This window comes from Orcinus orca, chromosome 19, assembly GCF_937001465.1.
Source record: "Orcinus orca chromosome 19, mOrcOrc1.1, whole genome shotgun sequence".
Classification (NCBI taxonomy): Eukaryota; Metazoa; Chordata; class Mammalia; order Artiodactyla; family Delphinidae; genus Orcinus; species Orcinus orca.
The window spans coordinates 6,985,789-7,008,430 of record NC_064577.1 but is presented as its reverse complement, the minus strand read 5'-3'; the positions used below and the strand labels follow the sequence as shown (position 1 = coordinate 7,008,430).

Sequence of the window (22,642 nt, the reverse complement as noted above, 5' to 3'; positions counted from 1 at the left end):
CAGGAACAGATATCTTCTGAGTCAATCATTTCCAATCTCATCAGTTTCTTCCCTATAGTTTGAACCTCGCAACCACTTTAAATAATGAGTCTTACAGGTTGGTTGTAACAGCTTGATTTCAGAAGCATAATTTCAAAAAACATTTCATAATAACTATGCCCAACTTAATTCTATTTCCAGTGATTAAAACTGATTTGTTCTGCAGAATCAAATAGAAAACAAGAAAATATTAAAAAAAAGTTTTTCATGCTGAAGAAATCATCTAATTCATCACTAAGAAATCTAACATGGTCTCTTCTTACGAGGATTAAAAGAAAAAAATATATAGAGAGAGAGAGAGGAAGAGAGAGAAACTAGCACAGAGCCAGGCGTGTAGCAACATAATACATTAGATCCTTTTGTCTGTTTTCTCTGGCTACTCAAAGATTTAAAGCAAAAAATGTGGGAACGTTAACCAAGTCTTTTGGTTCAAGGCACAAAATTTCTTTAAAAGTTTTTATTGGTCAAGGCCTGCCAGAGTTAAGACATTAGAACAGCATACTGTCACCAGGTACTGGAAGTACTCCTGCTGTAAGCAATTGATTTGGGTTTATTTGTTCTCATTAAATCTACATACTTATCAAAATTCCCTCCATTCCCAACCAAAGGTCCTGTTCAATACAGCTGTCCCAGGCTGCAGAAGAATTGATTACTAATGTAATACAGTTACACAAAAAATGTACCCTTCCAGGGATGGGACAGATGACAGCAAGAGCTCTCCTCTAAATGGACTGATAATGATAGGATCTTCTCTCTAAAATATATCAGAGCTCTCAAAGATAAAAATACACAAATCTTCACCACCCAGCCTCTCTGCCCACACAGGAAACCACCACATTGTGAGAACATTTGTCACATAATGCACACATCAGGCCTCACAGGTGTTCGACAGGAATCACTAATGCTTGTTCCACGTGATGTCTTCCGTTAACCTGAAGCCTTTGGTTTATTTTGTGCAGCAAACCATTCATCACTTTTATCTTTTGCCATTGCCTATAGAAACAGAATTGGAATATTTATTTATTCTCAATCCATAAAATAAAACACATAGTCTACTTCATACCTCACTGCACTGCCCACAATCAAGAAATTAACAATTAAAAGATGTTCAGGGACTTCTATGGTCGCACAGTGGTTAAGAATCCGCCTGCTAACGCAGGGAACATGGGTTCGAGCCCTGGCCCGGGAAGATCCCACACGCCGCGGAGCAAATAAGCCCACGCCCTACAACTACTGAGCCTGCCCTCTAGAGCCTACGTGCCACAACTACTGAAGCCTATGTGCCTAGAGTCTGTGCTCTGCAACAGGAGAAGCCACCGCAATGAGAAGCCCACGCACCGCAACGAAGAGTAGCCCCTGCTCACTGCAACTAGAGAAAGCCCGGGCACAGCAACAAAGACCCAACGCAGCCAAAAAATTAATTAATTAATTAACTAAAAAAAGAAGAAAAAATGTTCATTCAGTATAGAGTCTTGTGTTTACTTTGACAGAGAATGCTGATGGGTATCAAGCAATCGCTTGTTAGTTCTCATTTTGCAGAGTAAAGGGCAGAGCCTGCAGCCGGAAAGTGCGGCTGACGCTGCCTGGAGAGCGGGCCAAGCACACCCCGCTGTGGGCTCTTTGGAACAGAAAGTGCTGTCATTCTCAGAGTCTGGGTGGGCTCTCAAGAATCTTTAGTGCTCAGGAGACTCAGTCTAATGATGAGACCAAATGTGAAAAGCTATTCTGACGTCTTAGCAATGAGCCTGGAATGATTTCCTTTTTCCACGCCTCCTCCCACACCATTCCGCTGATGTTGGTACTGTTTGGTTTGGAACCTCTTAATTAAAAAAGAAGCCTTGTTAATAACAATATGTTTTGGTTCCACCAGAGTCCTTTTATCCTATCATTCCATGAGGTTGAGGTCATAGAAAGGGGCTTGTGGGCAGGGAGGGCAGGGGAGCCCAGCTTAAAACTGAAGTCTCTTTTTTAAAAATTTTATTTATTTATTTACTTATTTAGGCTGCTCTGGGTCTTCATTGCTGCACAGGGGCTTTCTCTAGTTGTGGTGAGCGGGGGCTACTCTTCTTTGCGGTGCGCCGGCTTCTCATTGCGGAGCACGAGCTCTAAGCGCATGGGCTCAGCAGTTGTGGCTTGCGGGCTGCAGAGTGCAGGCTCAGTAGTTGTAGTGCATGGGCTTAGTTGCTCCCCGGCACGTGGGATCTTCCCGGACCCAGGGCTCGAACGCTTGTCCCCTGCACTGGCAGGTGGATTTTTAACCACTGAGCCACCCAGGGAAGCCCCTAAACCGTTTTTTAAATTACTGGATTGATGCTTTAGAGAGCTAGTGCTAGCAACAGGGATTGACTGGAAGGTGGGAGGAGGCTTTTGCAGTATTGCAGGTGAAAATGAGAGCTTTTTCAAAAGGGAAGTAGATAGACAAAGGATTTCAGAGGTAGAATTCACAGTTCTTGGTGACTAATTGCTAATAGAATGTAGGAGTGAGGAGAAACAGTAATCAAAAACAGCTCTGTTTGTAAATCTAAAACTATTCTAAAATAAAAAGCATATTAAATGTTAAAAGAAAAACTGGCTCTGAGGATTCTAGCTTAAACAATTGTGATAACAAATATATAGTGCTATTCAGGGGTGGGAGCAGAGTATAGAAGAGGAAAAAAGAACTGGCTTTGAAACTTGAAAGACCTCAGTTTGAGCCCTTGCCTGCCACTTACTGAATGTATAATATTGGGTGACTTACTCTTTTGAGCCTCAGTTTCTTCATCTGAAAAGGGAATGCTATCCACCTTGTAGATTATGGTAAGAGTTGCAGAATATACATAAGGCACTTAAGAACATGTCAGTATAGGAGATGCTTAATAAATAGTAATTTTTATTTTTCTATTATACTAATGAAGACTGGATTTGAAGTAAGATAAATTAAGTTATAGGCATGTGGAGTTGAAATGTCCATGGTCTCTCCAGGTAAAAAGTTTCTCTGGCTACAACCCTAGTCTGACAAAAAAAGCATCAAGTATAAAAGGAAAAGTTGATAAACTGGACTTAGAGAAATGTCTGTTCTTCAAAAGCCTATATTAAGAAAATAAATAGTCAAGCCATTGAATGGGGAAAGTACTTGCATTTGCAGATTATCTAACAAATGACTCGTATCCAGAACTCCAACACAACAACAAGAAAGAGAAAAACAGTCAAAAAATTTTAAAACAGGAATTTAAATGGGCCTTGAAATATAAGCAAATATTCAAATGAGAGAAGGGACATTCTAGGATAATGAAATAATGTGAGCAAAGACACAGAGAGTGAAAATAAATTTATATTTAGAGGTTAGAGAATGGCTAAAATGTGAAATAGATCAGTGGTGTGTCTTCCAATTAGTTTGTCATGAAACTCAATGGATCAGATAAATTATTCTGTATTGATATAGTCCAATTATATTAAAGCTAAATAAAAAATACATAGGGCAGTAAAGAAACAAAAGAAAATACACAGGGCAAACCAACTGTATAAAACCATTTTTTAGGTGGTCAGGGAAATTTTAATAAGAACTGAATTTTAGGTGACATTAAGGATATACTGTTGGGAGTTCCCTGGTGGTGCAGTGGTTAAGAATCCGCCTGCTTACAAAAGGAATAAAATACCTAGGAATAGACCTACCTAAGGAGACAAAAGACCTGTATGCACAAAACTATAAGACACTGATGAAAAAAATTAAAGATGATACAAACAGATGGAGACATACCATGTTCTCGGATTGGAAGAATCAACATTGTGAAAATAGACTATACTACTCAAAGCAATCTACAGATTCAATGCAATCCCTATCAAACTACCAATGGCATTTTTCACAGAGCTAGAACAAAAAATTTCACAGTTTGTATGGAAACACAAAAGACCCTGAATAGCCAAAGCAATCTTGAGAAAGAAAAACAGAGCTGGAGGAATCAGGCTCCCTGACTTCAGACTATACTACAAAGCTACAATAATCAAGACAGTATGGTACTCGCACAAAAACAGAAATATAGATCAATGGAACAGGATAGAAAGCCCAGAGATAAACCCATGCACCTTATCTTTGATAAAGGAGGCAAGAATATACAATGGAGAAAAGACAGCCTCTTCAATAAATGGTGCTGGGAAAACTGGACAGCTACATGTAAAAGAATGAAATTAGAACACTCCCTAACACCACACACAAAAATAAACTCAAAATGGATTAAAGACCTAAATGTAAGGCCAGACACTATAAAACTCTTAGAAGAAAACACAGGCAGAATACTCTATGACATGAATCACAGCAAGATCCTTTTTGACCCACCTCCTAGAGAAATGGAAATAAAAACAAAAATAAACAAATGGGACCTAATGAAACTTAAAAGCTTTTGCAAGGCAAAGGAAACCGTAAACAAGATGAAAAGACAACCCTCAGAATGGGAGAAAATATTTGCAAACAAAGCAATGGACAAAGGATTAATCTCCAAAATATACAAGCAGCTCATGCAGCTCAATATCAAAAAAACAAACAACCCAATCCAAAAATGGGCAGAAGACCTAAATAGACATTTCTCCAAAGAAGATATACAGATTGACAACAAACACATGAAAGGATGCTCAACATCACTAATCATTAGAGAAATGCAAATCAAAACTACAATGAGGTATCACCTCACACCGGTCAGAATGGCCATCATCAAAAAAATCTACAAACAATAAATGCTGGAGAGGGTGTGGAGAAAAGGGAACCCTCCTGCACTGTTGGTGGGAATATAAATTGATACAGCCACTATGGAGAACAGTATGGAGGTTTCTCAAAAAACTAAAAATAGAGCTACTATACAACCCAGTAATCCCACTACTGGGCATATACCCTGAGAAAACCATAACTCAAAAAGAGTCATGTACCACAATGTTCATTGCAGCTCTATTTACAATAGTCAGGACATGGAAGCAAGCTAAGTGTCCATCAACAGATGAATGGATAAAGAAGATGTGGCACATATATACAATGGAATATTACTCAGCCATAAAAAGAAATGAAATTGAGTTATCTGTAGTGAGGTGGATGGACCTACAGACTGTCATACAGAGTGAAGTAAGTCAGAAAGAGAAAAACAAATACTGTATGCTAACACATATATATGGATTCTAAAAAAAAAGGGTTCTGAAGAACCTAGGGGCAGGACAGGAATAAAGATGCAGACATAGAGAATGGACTTGAGGACATGGGGAGGGGGAAGGGTAAGCTGGGACAAAGTGAGAGAGTGGCATGGCATATATACACTACCAAATGTAAAACAGATAGCTAGTGGGAAGCAGCCACATAGTGCAGGGAGATCAGCTCGGTGCTTTGTGTCCACCTAGAGGGGTGGGAGGGAGATGCGAGAGGGAGGAGATATGGGATATAAGTAAAGCAATTATACTCCAATAAAGATGTTAAAAAAAAAAAAGAATCCACCTGCCAATGCAGGGGACACGGGTTGGATCCCTGGTCTGGGAAGATCCCACATGCTGTGGAGCAATTAAACCCGTGCACCAGAACTAATGAGCCCATGTGACTAAAGCCCATGCTCCACAGCAAGAGAAGCCACAGCAATGAGAAGCCTGCACAGAGCCCACGAGCCACAACTACTGAGCCCGCACGCCTAGAACCCAAGCTCCGCAACAAGAGAAGCCACTGTGATGAGAAACCCACGCACCGCAATGAAGACCCAACGCAGTCAAATAAATAAATAAGAGGTTGATATAAGGAGGCAATATAACACTGTGTTAACTGTAAAAGAAAAAAAAAAGGATATATTTTTTAAGTGTGATTATATCAATATTGTATATATGAAAATTCCTTAATTTTTGCTTTTTTTAAAACTTATTTTTATTGGAGTATAGTTCCTTTACAATGTTGTAATTTTCACTTTTCAAATCATCTTAAAATGTGTAAAATACTTAAGTATTTAGGGTTGAAATGACATGATGTCTGAAATTTGCCTTAAAATTCTCCAACAAATATCCCCACTGCCAAAAAAACAAGTGGGGTGGAAAGGAATGATGAAAAATTATGGCAGAGTTGACTGGTGACAGTCACATAGGGATTTTGTACTCTTTTGTGTATATATGGAATTTTAAATCATGAAATATTAAAAATAAAATCTGTTACAGAAAGAAACGGACAAAAGACAACACACAAATGTTGGTGAGGACGCAGAGCAGCTGGAACTCTTCTATACATACATGGCCAATAGTGTAAAGCGGTTCAATCACTTTGGACAACTGTTTGGCAGTTTCTTAGAAAGTAAAAGCAATTCCCCTCCCAGGTATTTACCCAAGAGAAATGAAACACATGTCCATAAGAAGAGTTGTGAGAATGTTCAGAAAAGTCTTCCTTAAAATAGATAAAAATCTGGAAAAAACTTCAATGTCCACCATTGGAAGAATGGATAAGCAAATAGTTATATTCATAAAATTGAATACCACTCAGCAAAGAAAAAAGAATTCTGGCATGTACAATTACACTGAGGAATCTCAAAAATGTTACGTTGACTGAAAGAAGCCATTCCATTTATATGAAGTCCAAGGACAGACAAAATTCATATGACAGAATTCAGAACAGTAGTTGCTGCTGGGAGGAGGGGTTGGGACCTAGAAATGGGCACAACAGAACTTTCTATAACAATGAAAATACTCTATATTTTGAGTAGTGGTTATACGAGTATATGTAACTGTCAAAACTCATCAGAGTGGACACTAAACTTTCTGTACACTTAAATTCTATGTATATTTTACCACAGTAACAACAACGAAAAATGCTCATTTAGAGCTTAGTGGGGAGTGGGAACTACAAGTTAGGAAGTTGAGAATGGATGATGGCTGAAGCTCTGTGCAGAGATGACCAGAGTAACAGGTAACTTCTACTCAGAGAAGAGAAAGAATGTATAATGAGAGAGTAAAAGACAGCCAAAATGGGACCGTGGGCAAAATCATTTCAGGATCAGTCACAGAAAAAGATGCCTGTGGCTGAGGGGAAGCTGTCAGAGAGATAGGAAGATGGCAGGATCCCCAACATCAAGGGAGAAGAGAGCTCAAAAGAGGAGGAAGTTGGGGACTTCCCTAGTGACGCAGTGGATAAGACTCCGTGCTCCCAATGCAAGGGGCCCGGGTTCGATTCCTGGTCAGGGAACTAGATCCCACATGTATGCCACAACTAAGGAGCCCACGTACTGCAACTAAGCTGCCCACAGGCCACAACGCAACTAAGGAGCCTGCGAGCCACAACTAAGGATACCACCTGCTGCAACTAAGACCCGCACAACCAAATAAATAAGTAAATAAATATTTTTAAAAAAAAAAAGAGGAGGAAGTTGGTCAGTGATATGAAAGAGCAAGAAGAACAATCTAGCCAATTTGTCAACTAAGAGGTTGCCTGAGATTCTATTTTCCTTTATGGTAAAATTTGTAAACGCTATATTTTTTGTACATTTCCAGCTTTAATGAACAACAATTGAGTGTCCGTTATTATGTCAGCAGTTTGCCAAGCTCTATAAACAACACAACAATCCTATGAGGTGGATAATCTTATTTCCTCAAATTTTTGGATAAGAAACTACAGTTTAGAGACTTGAAGTAAATTTCTTAAGGTCAGTCACATAGATCCTAAGCGACAGAACCAGGACAGATTGATTCATTCCTTTCAGCAGCAGCAGCAGCAGAGTATTCACTGAGTTCCAGCTACATATGAGGTATGTGCTAGAAGCTGGGGTACAACACTGCATGCTGCTAAAAGATCGTGTTTGATGAGGATAGAGAAACAGTCACTGGATTTGGCAAGAGGAGGTCACCGATGATGTCAATGCGAGCGTCTCACTGCATGACAGGAGCCAATGCGGAACAGAGTGAAGTGTGAATGGGAGGTAAGAAGTAGAAACGGCGTGTAGGGAGATTTTTAAAACAAATCTGGAGAAGGGATATGGGGTCAATAAAAGATTTTTAGAAGATACTAGAGTTAGTTTGTATGCTTATGAGAACAATTTGCTAGGAAGGAAGAGAACGATGCTGTAGAGTGGAGAAGAGATGACCAAGGGGCTAAGGTAGTGAGAGGGGGTGGCGTCGGGGCACTTCCGATCACCGAGCAGAACAGTGATGTATTTAGCAGCAGTGGTTCTCCAAGGCAGCCCGAGGTGGAGGGAAGGCACACATACTGCACCCAGATAAGAGTCACATAGGTGGCAATGAAGTTGACACAAGCCTCTGGCTCAAAAAGTCACCTCAAAAGGAGGTAAGTAAGTAAGAACTGGCCCTGATGCTTGGGTCCTTCTTCATACACACTTAACAGCATCCCCTTGAGCTGAAGGTGAGATAAATTTAGAAAAGAGACTCACGTCATCCAATAATTTGCTTCCCTCTGGATCCATCTTAGAGAGCTCTCGAAATGCTTCATCCCCCACAAAGCAAATTTCATGTCCATCCTACACCAAAATAGAGAAAAGAAATTTGGCAAAAAGACACCTCAGAAGAAAGCCCTGGTGCAGCCTGTCCTGCTCCTAGGTAATACTTACAGGGTCGGCCAAAATGATAACTTGCACTGTTGCTTTCCCTGGAGTGTCCAGACTCACCAGGGGAGTCAGAATCTTCTGGTTCTCCCTTTTCATCAAATCTTCTAAGTCTGACAACTTGAGGAAAACAAAAAAGCAAAGTGAGCAAGGGGTCCCACACCACTCTTGGGCTGTGGTCCTCGAAAGCCCCAGAGGAATCTCAGATCAACCAGAAAACTCTGGCGCCACTTGTTTGATTTTATATCTCAGCTGCTCGAGACAATTGCTGAACTTGATACCAAAGCCACAATCAACATGAACCTAGAGAAGGGAGGGTCAAGTTTCCTAGCTGTTTGAACTAGCTAGTCACAGAGTTTAAACAAAAGACCTGGTACCAAACATTACCTCTTTCTGGGGGCAAGAAAAGGCAATTCGTCCAAAAGCTGTTGCATGAACAACTGCCCCTTGGATGCCCTGTAGCTCCAGCTTACACTGAAAAGACATGAGAAAGCGGGTTTATTTTTTGGAACAGGTTACGTGGTAAAAGAAAAAAATTCAAACAGGGCTAAAGGAATAAAGTAAATTCTCAGTCTCCCTCTTACTCTCACCCCAGAGGCAACCAGTCAGCAGGCATCCACAGGCATATATCCTTTTTTCTTTTTTACACAAATGGTAGCATAATTTATGCACTATTCTGTCCCTTGTTTTTCTCCAATTTATGTTACCATCTCAGCACATAGAGACTCGCCTCATTCTTTTTGACGGCTGCTTACTAATCCATTCTATGGATGAACCATAAATGGTTGAACTATTGCTTGAATCCACAGGGCATTCAGGTTATTTCTTATATTTTGCTATTACAAACAATGCCGCAGCAGATAACCTTGTACATACTTCTTTGTGCACGTGTAGGATAAGTACGTTTGTAAAATAAATTCCTAGGAGTAGACCTTCTGGCTCAAAGTAAAAGGAGTAAATCATGCTCAAATGCTAAGTTATTAAGAGAAAAAAAAAAAAAAGATTATCATTACAGCATTAAATCTTGCCTACATCTCTTCTGACTCAGCAAATCCACTCCTGAAAGGACACATTCCCCCAATATAAACAAAGGTAATATCTGGGTGGTGAGCTTACCAGCAATTTTAATTTTCTTCTGTCCTAAATATTGAATTACTATGAAGAAACTATGAGAATAACCTTCATGTTAACTTCATTTATAAGCCAAACTCATAGTAACAGATTATTTCTCTCCAAGATTGCTCACCTGGTTATCAGCATAGCCCAGCAAAGCCCTCTGCTTCTTTTCATCTTTTTCATAAATTTTCATTCCCAGTAGATTAGACCAGTAGTTCAAGGACTTCTGAAGATCAGACACTGCTAGAGTTACTTTTAATACAGGATCTGTAGGGTAACGAAACAGCAGGAATGAACAGGGCAGTGCAAAGGAATGGAACGGAAGGACCCAAACAGGCTCAAGTATATATAAGAATTTAGTTTATAAGAAAGGGATTTTAAGTCAGTGTGAAAGGGCAGATTATTCAATAAAGATAAATGGCATTAAGATAACTGGCTTCCGCGGAGCAACTAAGCCCATGCACCACAACTACTGAGCCTACGTGCCACAACTACTGAAGCCTGCATGCCTAAAGCCCGTGCTCCGCAACAAGAGAAGCCACCACAATGAGAAGCCCACGCACCGCAATGAAGAGCAGCCCCCGCTCACCGCAACTAGAGAAAGCCCACGCACAGCAACAAAGACCCAACGCAGCCAAAAATAAATAATTTTTTTTTTAAAAAAGGATAACTGGCTTCTTATTTGGTGGGAAGAAGCTACACCTTTAAACTAAATGGCAAAATACATTCCTAATGAGTTAAAGGATTAAGTTTAAAGACTGAAACCGTGAAAATACTAGAGATGGGTGATTATTTAAACAATTTTGGGGTGGAGACTTTTTTTATAAATAAGATTTTTAAAATATTTATTTTATCTATCATTAATTTATTTTGGCTGCGTTGGGTGTTTGTTGCTGTGTGCAGGCTTTCTCTAGCTGGGGTGAGCGGGGGCTACTCTTTGTTGCAGTGCACGGGCTTCTCACTGCGGTGGCTTCTCCTGTTGTGGAGCACGGGCTCTAGGTGTGAGGGCTTCAGTAGCTGTGGCGCACAGGCTCAGTAGCTGTGGCTCGCGGGCTCTAGAGCACAGGCTCAGTAGTTGTGGCGCATGGGCTTAGTTGCTCCGTGGCATGTGGGATCTTCCCAGACCAGGACTCGAACCCGTGTCCCCTGCATTGGCAGGTGGATTCTTAACCACTGTGCCACCAGGGAAGCCCAGAAAGATCTTTTTTAATCTGACGCTAAAGATAGAAAAACCATGAAGAAAAAAATGTGCTAGGTTAATTACATGAAATGGAAAACCCCTAGACAACAATCAAAAAAAGAATTACTATCAAAATTAAAGAATAAAACAAAGTAGGAGACATTTTTTTAACAACATATATGACAAAAAGTCCTTAATATTTAAATCACCTTTAAACATCATAGGAAAAAGATGCACGTCCTGGAAAAATAAGCAAAAGGCACGAAGCAGTAATCCACAAAAGGAGGAACTGGAACAGTCAATGAACATATGAATGCATGTTTGACCTCACAAAGAAATTCGAATTCAAATAAGGGGCTTCCCTGGTGGCGCAGTGGTTGAGAATCCGCCTGCCAATGCAGGGAAAACGGGTTCGAGCCCTGGTCTGGGAAGACCCCACATGCCGCAGAGCAACTAGGCCTGTGAGCCACAACTACTGAGCCTGCGCGTCTGGAGCCTGTGCTCTGCAACAAGAGAGGCCACGACAGTGAGAGGCCCGCGCACCGTGATGAAGAGTGGCCCCCACTTGCCACAACTAGAGAAAGCTCTCGCACAGAAACGAAGACCCAACACGCCAAAAATAAATAATAAATAAATAGAATTCAAATAAAACATTTGTTATCTAATTAGCAAATAATTTTAAAAGTTCACAGTGTTAACTGTTATAGTACAGGGGGAAAAACCCACAATCATGTAATAATGGCAGAGTGTAAATTAGTACGTTTCTGAGCAACAATTTGACAAAATGTATCTAAAAACCCTCCACTGCTTTTGAAAGAGCAATCCCATTTTCAGCAATTAAAGAAGTGACTGCGGATGTATGAAGGCCTTTTGTCACAAAGACATTCATCACAGTGTTGCTCATAACAACGAAACACCAGAGACAACATGAATATCTAACAACAGACAACTGTTTCTCTTCCTGCAATGTCACACAATGGAATCCCATATATATTTAATTATATATTTATTTCTTTTGATAAAAGATTGGAAAGATATACTCTAAAATGTTACCAGGGACTACCCTGGTGGTGCAGTGGATAAGACTCTATGCTCCCAATGCAGGGGGCCCGGGTTCGATCCCTGGTCAGGGAACTAGATCCCACATGCATGCTGCAACTAAGACCCAGTGCAACCAAATAAATAAAATAAGTAAAATGTTAACAGTGGTTATCTGTTTTCTTCTTCCTTATTTTTGCGTATCTGTGTGTCTAGGGGAAAAAAATCTATTTTTTTTGTAAAAAGAATAAAAGTTATATTAAAACACTTATCATTATTGGAAACTTTTATATTGTAAAGTGACTTTTTAAATTTACATATTAATTCATTTAAAAATAATAAGAATATTACATTTTTTTGTGAAAAACAACTTGTGTTTTCCAAAACAAGCAATGACAAGAACAGCATCGTTTTACGTTTTTGTGAATCTCTTTAAGGTCTGGATTAGTAGAAGATAGCTGGATTCTTACATCTGCTTCTGTACCCTGTCTGTTGCAATATATTGTTTAGTTGAAGACATAAGTTGTTTGAGGAGTATCTTAAAAGTCTTTTTGGATAGTCTTTTTAGATATTACACTAAAATTTTTCTTTAAGGAGTTTGTAAAGTGACTTTTTGAAGAGCTGTTCCAAGTCTGTATCTGACTAGGATACATTCAGTGCATTTTCCTTCAGTTTTCACTGCCTTAGTCCCGTTTTCTAGACAAGCAATACCATGGCTAAAGCAAGGTGTTTCTCACAGGTGCCTCTACCTGGCAGACTGTTTTAGTTTTCCCCATTCACTGAGACATCAACAAATTCCAGGTGATTCAGACCCTGAATGGAGGTAGGGGCAGGAACAGTCATAGTGGGTGAAATTACACAGGAGTGATTCATTCAAAGAAGTATGGACGCCAGGCTAGACTTATAGATTTGACTATATCACCAACCAGAAATTAATGCCCCAAAGGTATTATCATTCCAAAGAACAAAAACATCTTATGATGAATCTAGCGACTGTCATACAGAGTGAAGTAAGTCAGAAAGAGAAAAACAAATATCGTTTATTAACGCATATATGTGGAACCTAAAAAATGGTACCGGTTTGCAGGGCAGAAATTGAGACACAGATGTAGAGAACAAACGTATGGACTCCAGGGGGGGAAAGTGGCGGGAGGTGGTGGTGGTGTCATGAATTGGGAGATTGGGATTGACATATATACACTAATATGTATAAAATGGATAACTAAAAAGAACCTGCTGAATAAAAAATAAAATAAAATTCAAAAAACAAATAGTGACCAGGGCTTCCCTGGTGGCGCAGTGGTTGAGAGTCCGCCTGCCGATGCAAGGGACGTGGGTTCGTGCCCCGGTCCGGGAGGATCCCACATGCTGCGGAGCGGCTGGGCCCGTGAGCCATGGCCGCTGAGCCTGCGCGTCCAGAGCCTGTGCTCCGCAACGGGAGAGGTCACAACAGTGAGAGGACTGTGTACCGCAAAAAAAAAAAAAAAAAAAAGATTCTATGGAAAACTTTTCAAATTATTTGGAGGTAATCAAGATGATGTCATTAGAAAATATTTGAATTTTAATGTCAATACCCTAAATTGATATCTTTGGAATATAAAAACCAAATCTAGAAAGCAAAGAAAAAAAAAAAAACCTTATGATTGTGAGGTCCTGTATTATTTTATGTACTGAAACATCATTAAGACTAGGGAAAAAATGTATAATGGAATGAGTGGCAGGAGTTAAGTTTCAAAGTTAGTATATAAAACACCTATCACCTATCAATAAAAATACTCATAGGAATCCCTTACATTACCAGTGAAGTTCAGAAATACCATCTCTCAGTACGTCCCACAGTACCAGCCTAACCTCCCACACTGGAACATCGCTCTTTCTTTTGCTGAGCTCCAGATGAAAAGCAAGTAGCAGTGGGGACTTCCCTACTGCCTTCCAATGCAGGGGATGAGGGTTCGACCGCTGGTCAAGGAACTAAGATCCCACTTGCTGCGGGGCAACTACAGAGCCCGCCGCGCCTTACAGCCCATGCGCCACAACTAGAGAGAAGCCTGCCTGCCACAACTAAGACCCAACGCAGCCAAATAAATAAATAAATATTAAAAAAAAAAGAAAGAAAAGCACGTAGCAATAAACACAACTGTCAGGCTCAGTATGAGGGGCCTTGGGGACTTGAGGCAGACCAGTGGGGAAAGAGAATGTCTTCACCTCAGGTACACTTAGGGGCCTGTGTTCACTGATTGAATGACAGGCAGAAGTGCCCTTGCTATTCACCAGTTTTTTTTTTTTCCCTTTTCTTGCTTTTGTTTTTCTCTTGGCAGAACAGGTAGCAGAATTTGCAGGAATTAAATACATGTGTGACGAGGATGCCTCGTACGTGAAACGTCATGCAGTTTCTCTCCCACTCACTGCGGCGGTCAGGGCGGTGGACTCCTCACTTCATTCACCCACACTGACCAAGAGCCAGCACTGTAGTCTGGGAAACTGACCTTAGCTGCAGGATACGACTAACCGGTCTAAGGATAATCCTATTTCTCTTGCCTGCCAGCGATTGGTTCAGGAGCAGGCATGGGAATCAATTCTGACCAGGAAGTTGCTGGAATATTCTGGGAAAGTTTTGCTGTGCTCTTAAAAAAAAGCCACAGGAAGTCAGTTTCTCTTCCTCCTACCAGATGAGAATGTGGAGGCAGGTAGCCCCAACTGCTACTGGCAGCCACCCTACAACCCTGAGAGGGAGAAGCAGACCCTTGAGGACAAGAGGATGCGGAGAGAGAAGATTTGGGTTCTTGATGCCATTGCTGAGCTGCTGAATCAACTAACCCTGAAGTCTTTCCTACCCAGAGAATGCCTGCTCTGTGAACTAAAACATTTTCTTACCGTTCAAGCTACAGTTGGGTACCTAATATCTGCAGCTGCAAGTATCCTAAACAGATACATTACCAGTAGAATAGATAGAACCAGTCCAGAACCCCTACAGTGATGCACTCAAATTCTGATATGAGAATATAATTTCTTAGAGGACAAATAACAACACTGGCTTGGGAAAGATGTGTCATGTCAATATAGAAAGAGTCCACAGGAGACAGAAATTGAGCTCCCTCTCTCCTTCCAACAGAAGCCTTTAGACAGAGGGCTTTTGTCAGTGTGGGGATAATTACCTGACTGAGGTGGACTGCGGTTCTGCAAATAGAACTTATATCCTCCTGGGGCTTTGGTTTCAAAAACACCTTCTGCCACTTCACTGAGTGGCCACTCCAGCTTCCTGGCGTTGCTGACAGCCTGGCTAGAAGCGAGCGTGATACCCTATGGCAAACAACAGTATCATCCAAGTGCGTAATCACAACAGATCTTTTATAGAAGGTAATGAAGCAAAACCCCACTGCCTTTACATCAAATCACCTAAGATTTAATTGGCATTCAAAATTTTCTGCTAGTAATTTTGAAGTAGGTTTTGGACATTTTTCTCCCACAAAGATTCCAAACTTTGTGAATTGTAGGACAGAAACACAAATGCCAGAGAAAGTTGATTCATTTAATACCAAAGATAATCTCTCCTCACTTTCGATATCTGGTCAGAGGAATCTTGATCTTACCCTTGGCTCGCCAGCTACTTATTTAAAATGTTCTCTTTTTAATTTTGCTTTTTAAACCAAAATACATAAACCAACTATCGAGGCATTCTTTATTTAAATTAATCAAAATGCCTAAGAATGCGCACTATGCCTTCCGATGTGCCCGGCCTCGTTTCTAGCCTGGACTGCAGATCAGCCTCTCTCTGCCTCCAGTCTTGTCAATCCATCATCCACTCTGCAGCCGGAGTAAACTTTCTGAAACCCACCCTACAGTCTATCTCAAGACGGCAACCCCATGCTGTTGTTCCTCTGCTTAAAACCCTTGATGGCTCTTCATTTCACTCAGGGATGGCTTATGATGGCCTGAAAGGGCCAAGACAATGTGACCCATGTCATTTCTGAGCCCCTCTCCTCCCCCTCTCCCCTGGCTCTATTCCAGCCATGCTGGCCTCCTCACGTTTTCTAAAATGTGCCAGGCGCTGTCTGAGGGCTTTTGCACCGGCTGTTTCCTAGCTGAAATGCTCTTCCCCGAGATATCCACACGGCTAACTCCCTTATCTCCGAGACTTTGCTCAGATGTCACCTCCTCATGGAAACCTGCTCTCAACGCCCCACTTAAAATTAAAAGTGGGGGCTTCCCTGGTGGCGCAGTGGTTGAGAGTCTGCCTGCCGATGCAGGGGACACGGGTTCGTGCCCCGGTCTGGGAAGATCCCACATGCCACGGAGCAGCTGGGCACGTGAGCCATGGCCGCTGAGCCTGCGCGCCCGGAGCCTGTGCTCCGCAATGGGAGAGGCCACAACAGTGAGAGGCCCGCATACTGCAAAAAAATAAATAAATAAGACTGGTCATTTGCCCCATACTCCCAACCCCCCTTATCCTGTTCTGTTCTTACCCCATTACAATAATCACCTTTAAAATACTCAATAACATATATTACATTATATTATATTATTTATTTATTTATTCATTCATTGAAATTTATCTTTTTATTTTATTTTATTTTTTGCCGTATGCGGGCCTCTCACTGTTGTGGCCTCTCCCGTTGCGGAGCACAGGCTCCAGATGCGCAGGTTCAGCAGCTGTGGCTCACGGGCCCAGCCACTCCATGGCACGTGGGGTCCTCCCGGACTGGAGCACGAACTCATGTCCCCTGCATCGGCAGGCGGACTCCCAACCACTGCACCACCAGGGAAGCCTCATTGAAATTTATTATTTGTTGTCTGTCAGGCCCTGGGCCCCCTCCCCTACCAGGCACAGATTTCTGTCTGTTTTGTTCACCGCTTATCCGAAGTTCGTGGAACAGTGCCTGGCACATAGCAGGCACTCAATAATAAATAATTTAATACATAGGTCATTTCACATATTTGTTAACATATGCATAAACTAAACTCCTAGAAGTGAAACTGCAAGGTCAAAGGGTAAAGGCACTAATTATTTTGATACTGCCAAACTTGAGGCTGTACCACTTCACACTCTTATTAGTGATGCATGAGTGTGGCAGTTTTCCCACACCCTTCCTCACAGTGTGTTATCACACCTTTTGATTTTCGCCAATCTGATAGATGACAAATGGCAGCTCGGAAGTTGAACATCTTTTTCAATGTTTAAGAGACTTCCTCTTCTTTTCACTATACAGGGGTTCTTTATACATATGGGAGTTCTATTTAACCTGTTTTTCTTTGTGTTCCATGAACTGAGGAGCAGCACAGAAGGCACCTTTCATCAGGGCTCTCTTACTACCAAAGTCTCCTGGGAAGACCCACAGTAGAGCCACCAGGCTGTTCTCCACCTACATGGCTTCTAGTACCTGCAGGCCCACTGATCAACATTTGACCTGAGCCGATTAAATGTTTATGGCACCAAGATGGTTTTGCTCTTTTTTTTTCTCCCTGATTTAAATTTGGAGAGCAAAGAAAAGAAAGATAAGGAGAAACACGGAGACCCTCATATACACTCAATCACCAAATCCTATGAACTCTACCTCTGACATCTCTCAAATCCATCCTCTCCCTCCCTCCCCCACTACTGCCGCGTTTGTTAGTTACGGAACTGCAGGTTGCTGTGTATCCTGTGTGCTGGTGGCCTCACTTCCAGTCCTGCTCCCTGCCAACCCAACCTCCCTGCTCTAGCCACGGATTCTTGTGCATGGCAAATACTGCGTCATTCCCCTGCTTAAAAGTGGCTCCACTCTGCTTTCAGAATAAAGTCTGAACGTCCTGATATGATGTGGCCCCTGCTCACTCCTCCAGCCTCAACTCTACCCACTCCCTTCTTCACACACTAAGCTCCAGCCAGAGTGAGTCACTCACAGTTCTCTTAGCAGCATGCTCCCTCTCACCTCCAGGCCTGTGCACATGCTGAGGACAGCCATCTCACCCGCCCACCCTGCCCCCCTCACCCTGCTCAGACGTCACTTCTGGGAAGCCGTCCCTGAACTCTCATCTGTCTGAGCACAGGCTGGAAATTCCTCCTGTGTGTTCCCACATTCCCCTGTTCTTATCCCTATCTTAGAACTTATCACACGGTATTCTTGTTGCTCTTTACCTGTTTCCCCCATCAGACAGGAAACTGCTTAGGCCAGGGAACATGCTCTAAATGGTATCCCCAGGACTAACAAGGTACATGGCATAGAGCAAGTCACAATAAATATCTGTTAAATGAATAAATTAGTGAGAGGCATGGAGAGTGAGAAAGAGAAATGTATTAATATGTTATATCTGAGCAGTCCTTTCCATTTACAAAACACTTTTATATATATCTGGTCCTACAAACTTCAATCTAGGTACCATTATTTTAACATGAGTTAACAGGAATAGCGAGATCAAATGAGCAAAATAACATCTAGCATGAGGTAGAGTTGCTCAGTAGATTCTGGGTAAGAATCAGTTACTCCTCTCTTGCTATGTATTTGGGCCCAGTGACATTCCCTCTCGCACACAGTAACTGCTCAGCAAATGACAGATACTATTACTATAACAGGTGCACAATAACTTGAATTCTTGAATGCATTAATGAATGCAGTGCATGCAATGACACCTTCTTTCTATCCTTAAAACCTTCTCAGATTTTTCTCTGACTAGGATTCACTGCAATCAGTCACCCCAATCACAACTGTCCACTAGAGAGAAAATATTTCCCTGGATGGTGATGAGGACCTGACGAACCATTGACTCTGGCCCTTCCACCTCCCGAGATTCAGTCATTCCCCCAGGGGAGTCTTGTCTTCTTCAAACCTGTCTCTAAGTCTTGAGCTTGATTCCTAAGTGGTGGGAGAACACATTTCATCCTGAGCCAGCTTGGAGACAGGGGCCCAAGCAGGTTTCTTGGTTTTGTTCTTTTTTAAATAGAAAATATCAAAAAACTAATCACTAAACTGCACCCCAATGCCATCAATCAGTAGTCATCGTTATCTACAGCCGTATCAGTGACCTCTCTAAAAGGTACAGCCAAAAATCTGCTAGAACAAAATGATATTTACCATGAAGTCATTGCCAAGCTTGTAGTTGCCAATGCCGTAATTGTAAGTCAGTTCTGCAACAAAATGATCATCCTCAGGTCCAAATCCCACCATTGTTTTACTCCATTTTCCATCATAAGGCCTAGAAAAATGAAAAAAAAAATGAACCCAGTGACCACAGACAAAATCTGCTTCAGGTTGCCCCCAAAGAACTATTGGGACAAAGAGGTGGGCAGTCCCTTCTGGTCCTCCAAGTACCCATAAGGATGAGATGACCTCAGCCGGTGCTAAGAGCAGCTGTGCACAGCGCTCATGGGCCCCATCACCAAAGGCTCAAAAGACCATTTGTCTGGCACTTACTTGAGGGAAAGGTTCGTTTACCTTTTCTTTAAAGTAGGGAGCTGAATCCTATAGGGACAGCCGTCCCACCTGACCTTAACTCATTTTTTGCCTACTTGTCAAGCATGCAATTCCCATCAGGCCTTGGAATTTCTCAGCTTGCCATGGTTACTAAGCTTAAGAGATACTCCATAAGACACCGCTTCATCCACAGCATATACTTATTTGTGACCCTGAAGCTGCCTCCCTAATTTATTGCCTCCTTAATTTATTCTACTGCCTTCTACTCACTTTGAGAAACTGCTTTCTGTTCTTCAGGGGTATTCAGAGACTAAAGAAGATTTTAAGAAACAAGGGGTCATACCCATTACAGGCAGCTCTGCAGCCTTCCTCAAATTCCTCATGCCGAAGAATCTGGTAAGGGAATGAGAATTAATGGCAAAGTTGTCCTAGTAGTACACACAGCATATTTAGCACAAACTAAAATGTCAAAACACAGACATTATTATTTGTAAGCTTTCTGTGTAAAACAAACAAAAGATAACGAGCTCTATATCTTTCCCAGGCTGGAAGTAGTAGAGGTAAGAAAGATCGGCTTGATACCAAGGGTCAGGCAACAACCAAAGTTGTAAATCTATTATATTTAGATCGGGAAGCAGTACTGTGTAGTGAAAAAAGTGTGGCCTTCACTTAGTAGCTGTGTAACTCTGAGAACAACATATTAGGATCTGAGTCTCCTAATATGTTGTGAAAATAGATAATTTATTAAAGCATTTGACACAGAACCTACTACACAGTAGGCTCTCAATGTGTCAGTTTCTGTTTTCCTTTTTGAGTCCCACAGCTACTGCTCCAGTTCAAGCTCCCATCACATCTCTCACAGACTATTTATTAGAAATCATCTTATTGATCTCTTTCCTTAATACCACCATAAAATTAAGTCCCTAAAGCACAGCTCTGATCACACCACTGCCCTGTTCTAAAATGTAAGAGAGCTCCCCAGTTTTTATGACATCAAATCCAAATTCCTTAGCATATTATTCAAGATACTATCAGGGACTTCCCTGGCAGTCCAGTGGTTAGGACCCCGCGCTCTCACTGCCAGGGCTGGGGTTCGATCCCTGGTCAGGGAACTAAGATCCCATAAGTCGTGTGGAGCAGCCAACAACAACAACAAAAAACCCCAAAAAACTAAAGGCACATAAAACTAGTGGTGCTTCCCAAACATATCTTAACTTTGCATTGGATGTTCAGTTTTTCTAGTACACTCCTCCCTCTAATCTAGGTCTATGGATATCCCACCTATCTCTAGAGGTCACCTCAAGTACAAGGTCTCCATGAATTATTTCCTGAGGACCAAGTTAGAGTTAAAGCTCTCCTACTGTTGTACTTTTATAATAATGGTAGCTAACACTTACATAAGACATACCATGTGTCAAATACTACACATATAATAATGTGTTTAATCTTTACAACCACCCTTTTATCAATGAGGAAACACATTAAGAGAGAGCTCTGTGGTTTTCCATCATCAAATTTCAAGTACCGTTACCATCAGCAATGTACAATTCCCACCCCCATTCCAAGCCAGGAGCTTTAATTGAGGACAGATACCAGGGTTATTTTCATCTTTGTCACCAAAGCCCAACACAGAACCATGAAGTGGGTGATGTTTTTTAAATGACTGATGAATTCAGGTAACTCCCTTTGCACTCCATGTCTCCTGCGGTGTCTTTACATTAAATCGCACTCTTGCACACTGTAAACAAAGAATGTCGCCTGCAACTCCATTTCTACAAGGACCAGGGCATCAGCTACTGCAGTGGCCCACCAACAGTGCACCTTGAAGGGAATTCAGGATGGAGAAAAACAAGAAGCATTCCATGCTTTGGATGCTGGCCCTAGATATTTAAGATGCATATCTAAGGAATAATTTCAATGAATCCAGAACCCATCTTTTGGGACTTCCCTGGTGGTGCAGTCGTTAAGAATCCGCCTGCCAATGCAGGGGACCACTTCCTGGACCGGGAAGATCCCACATGCCGTGGAGCAACTTAGCCCATGAGCCACAACTACTGAGCCTGCACTCTAGAGCCCCCAAGCCACAACTACTGAAGCCCACGCGCCTAGAGCCCATGCTCCGCAACAAGACAAGCCACCGCAATGAGAAGCCTGCGCACCGCAGTGAAGAGTAGCCCCCACTCGCCGCAACTAGAGAAAGCCCGTGCTTAGCAACGAAGACCCAATGCAGCCAAAAATAAATAAATAAGTTTATTTTTAAAAATCCCAAGTTAAAAAAAAAGAAGCATTAACTTGAGATGTCTGTTTTTGTGATTAGCAGTAATCTTTTGATGTTCAACTACGTGGTTTTGTTTTTTTTGCCCCCCAGAAAAAAACTCATATATATTCTAGCTCCGCCCTTGCCTCTTCAGGGCAGTTCCTCAGAGCTATCTGAGAGGCTGTCTTCCAGGCTATAGTCCTCAGTAAGGTTCCCAAAAAGAACTTAACTCGAAAATTTTAGGTTGTGCATTTTTGTTTCAGTTGACAACATCTAAAGTCCCTGCTTATCAAGAAGCTCCCCAATAGCTTCCACCAGCGCTTGCCACCCAGGTGATCTCTGCAGAATCACAGCTGCTCAGAGCTGGAGAGAGGCGACTTCCAGGTGTTGGAGACGAGGATGGGTTCTCACTTCACACTTAGATCTGGACTATGGAGAGAAGAATTGGAGCACTCACCCAGAGACTGAATATCCAAGAGACCATTCAAACCAGCAACAAGAGAAGCAGAACTCTGACTAATGCTGATATCTAAACCGAAAGGCTCCAAACCAGAAGAGAGTCATTGTTCACCGGAGGAGTATTATATATAACTTTTATTTACTGCCTTTCCCACTAGACTAGAAGCTTCGCAAGGACAGGAATAAACATTCGTGAATAAACTTAAATGAAAGAACGTGTGTGGGCAACACAATCGGCGACTAGTAAGTGTGACCCCCTTTCAAAGTCCATCTAACCCAAGCCGCGACTCACGACTCTTCCTGAAGTTGAACACCACAGAGCTAATGGGAAGTCTAGGGGCTAAGGTCGGACACCCGGGTTCCCGCTGAAATCCACATCACACCCTTTTCTCCCCTCCCTCGGCCATGTGGGGCTCAGCCTCCCGCGACCCCCTCGCGCGCAAACCCCTCTCCGCCCCGTCTCCACCTTCATTCCCAGGACATCACGATAGAAACAAGCCGTCTGGAAGCGGTTTCCCACTTTGAACACGAAGTGCAGAGACCGACGACACGCCATTACCAGCCGTTACTCGTACAGCGCCGCACCGCCCACAGAGGATGCCGGCGCGGTAGTGACGTCACTGGTCGCCGC

General features: G+C 42.1%; 1 protein-coding gene across 1 annotated transcript; it reads right to left on the bottom strand.

Moving 5' to 3' along the window:
• Positions 1-481: 481 nt before the first annotated feature.
• Positions 482-22,631, bottom strand: GLOD4 (glyoxalase domain containing 4). The gene is made up of 9 exons (XM_004267082.3): positions 22,478-22,631; positions 19,639-19,688; positions 18,957-19,077; positions 15,063-15,207; positions 9,820-9,956; positions 8,961-9,047; positions 8,580-8,693; positions 8,403-8,489; positions 482-1,032 (listed from the first exon to the last, which is right to left on the bottom strand). Exons 1-9 carry the CDS (start codon positions 22,565-22,567, stop codon positions 967-969), a joined length of 897 nt encoding a protein of 298 aa, XP_004267130.1. The 5' UTR covers positions 22,568-22,631; the 3' UTR covers positions 482-966.
• Positions 22,632-22,642: the final 11 nt, after the last annotated feature.

Coding starts and splice junctions, on each gene's coding strand:
- GLOD4 (XM_004267082.3), bottom strand. CDS start 22,567: ATGGCGTGTCGTCGGTCTCTGCACTTCGTGTTCAAAGTGGGAAACCGC. Junction 8,694..8,960: donor TTTCTTGCCCCCAGAAAGAG/GTAATGTTTGGT, acceptor GTTTTCCTCAAG/TTGTCAGACTTAGAAGATTT. Junction 1,033..8,402: donor GAAGCAAATTATTGGATGAC/GTGAGTCTCTTT, acceptor CTGTTTCTATAG/GCAATGGCAAAAGATAAAAG.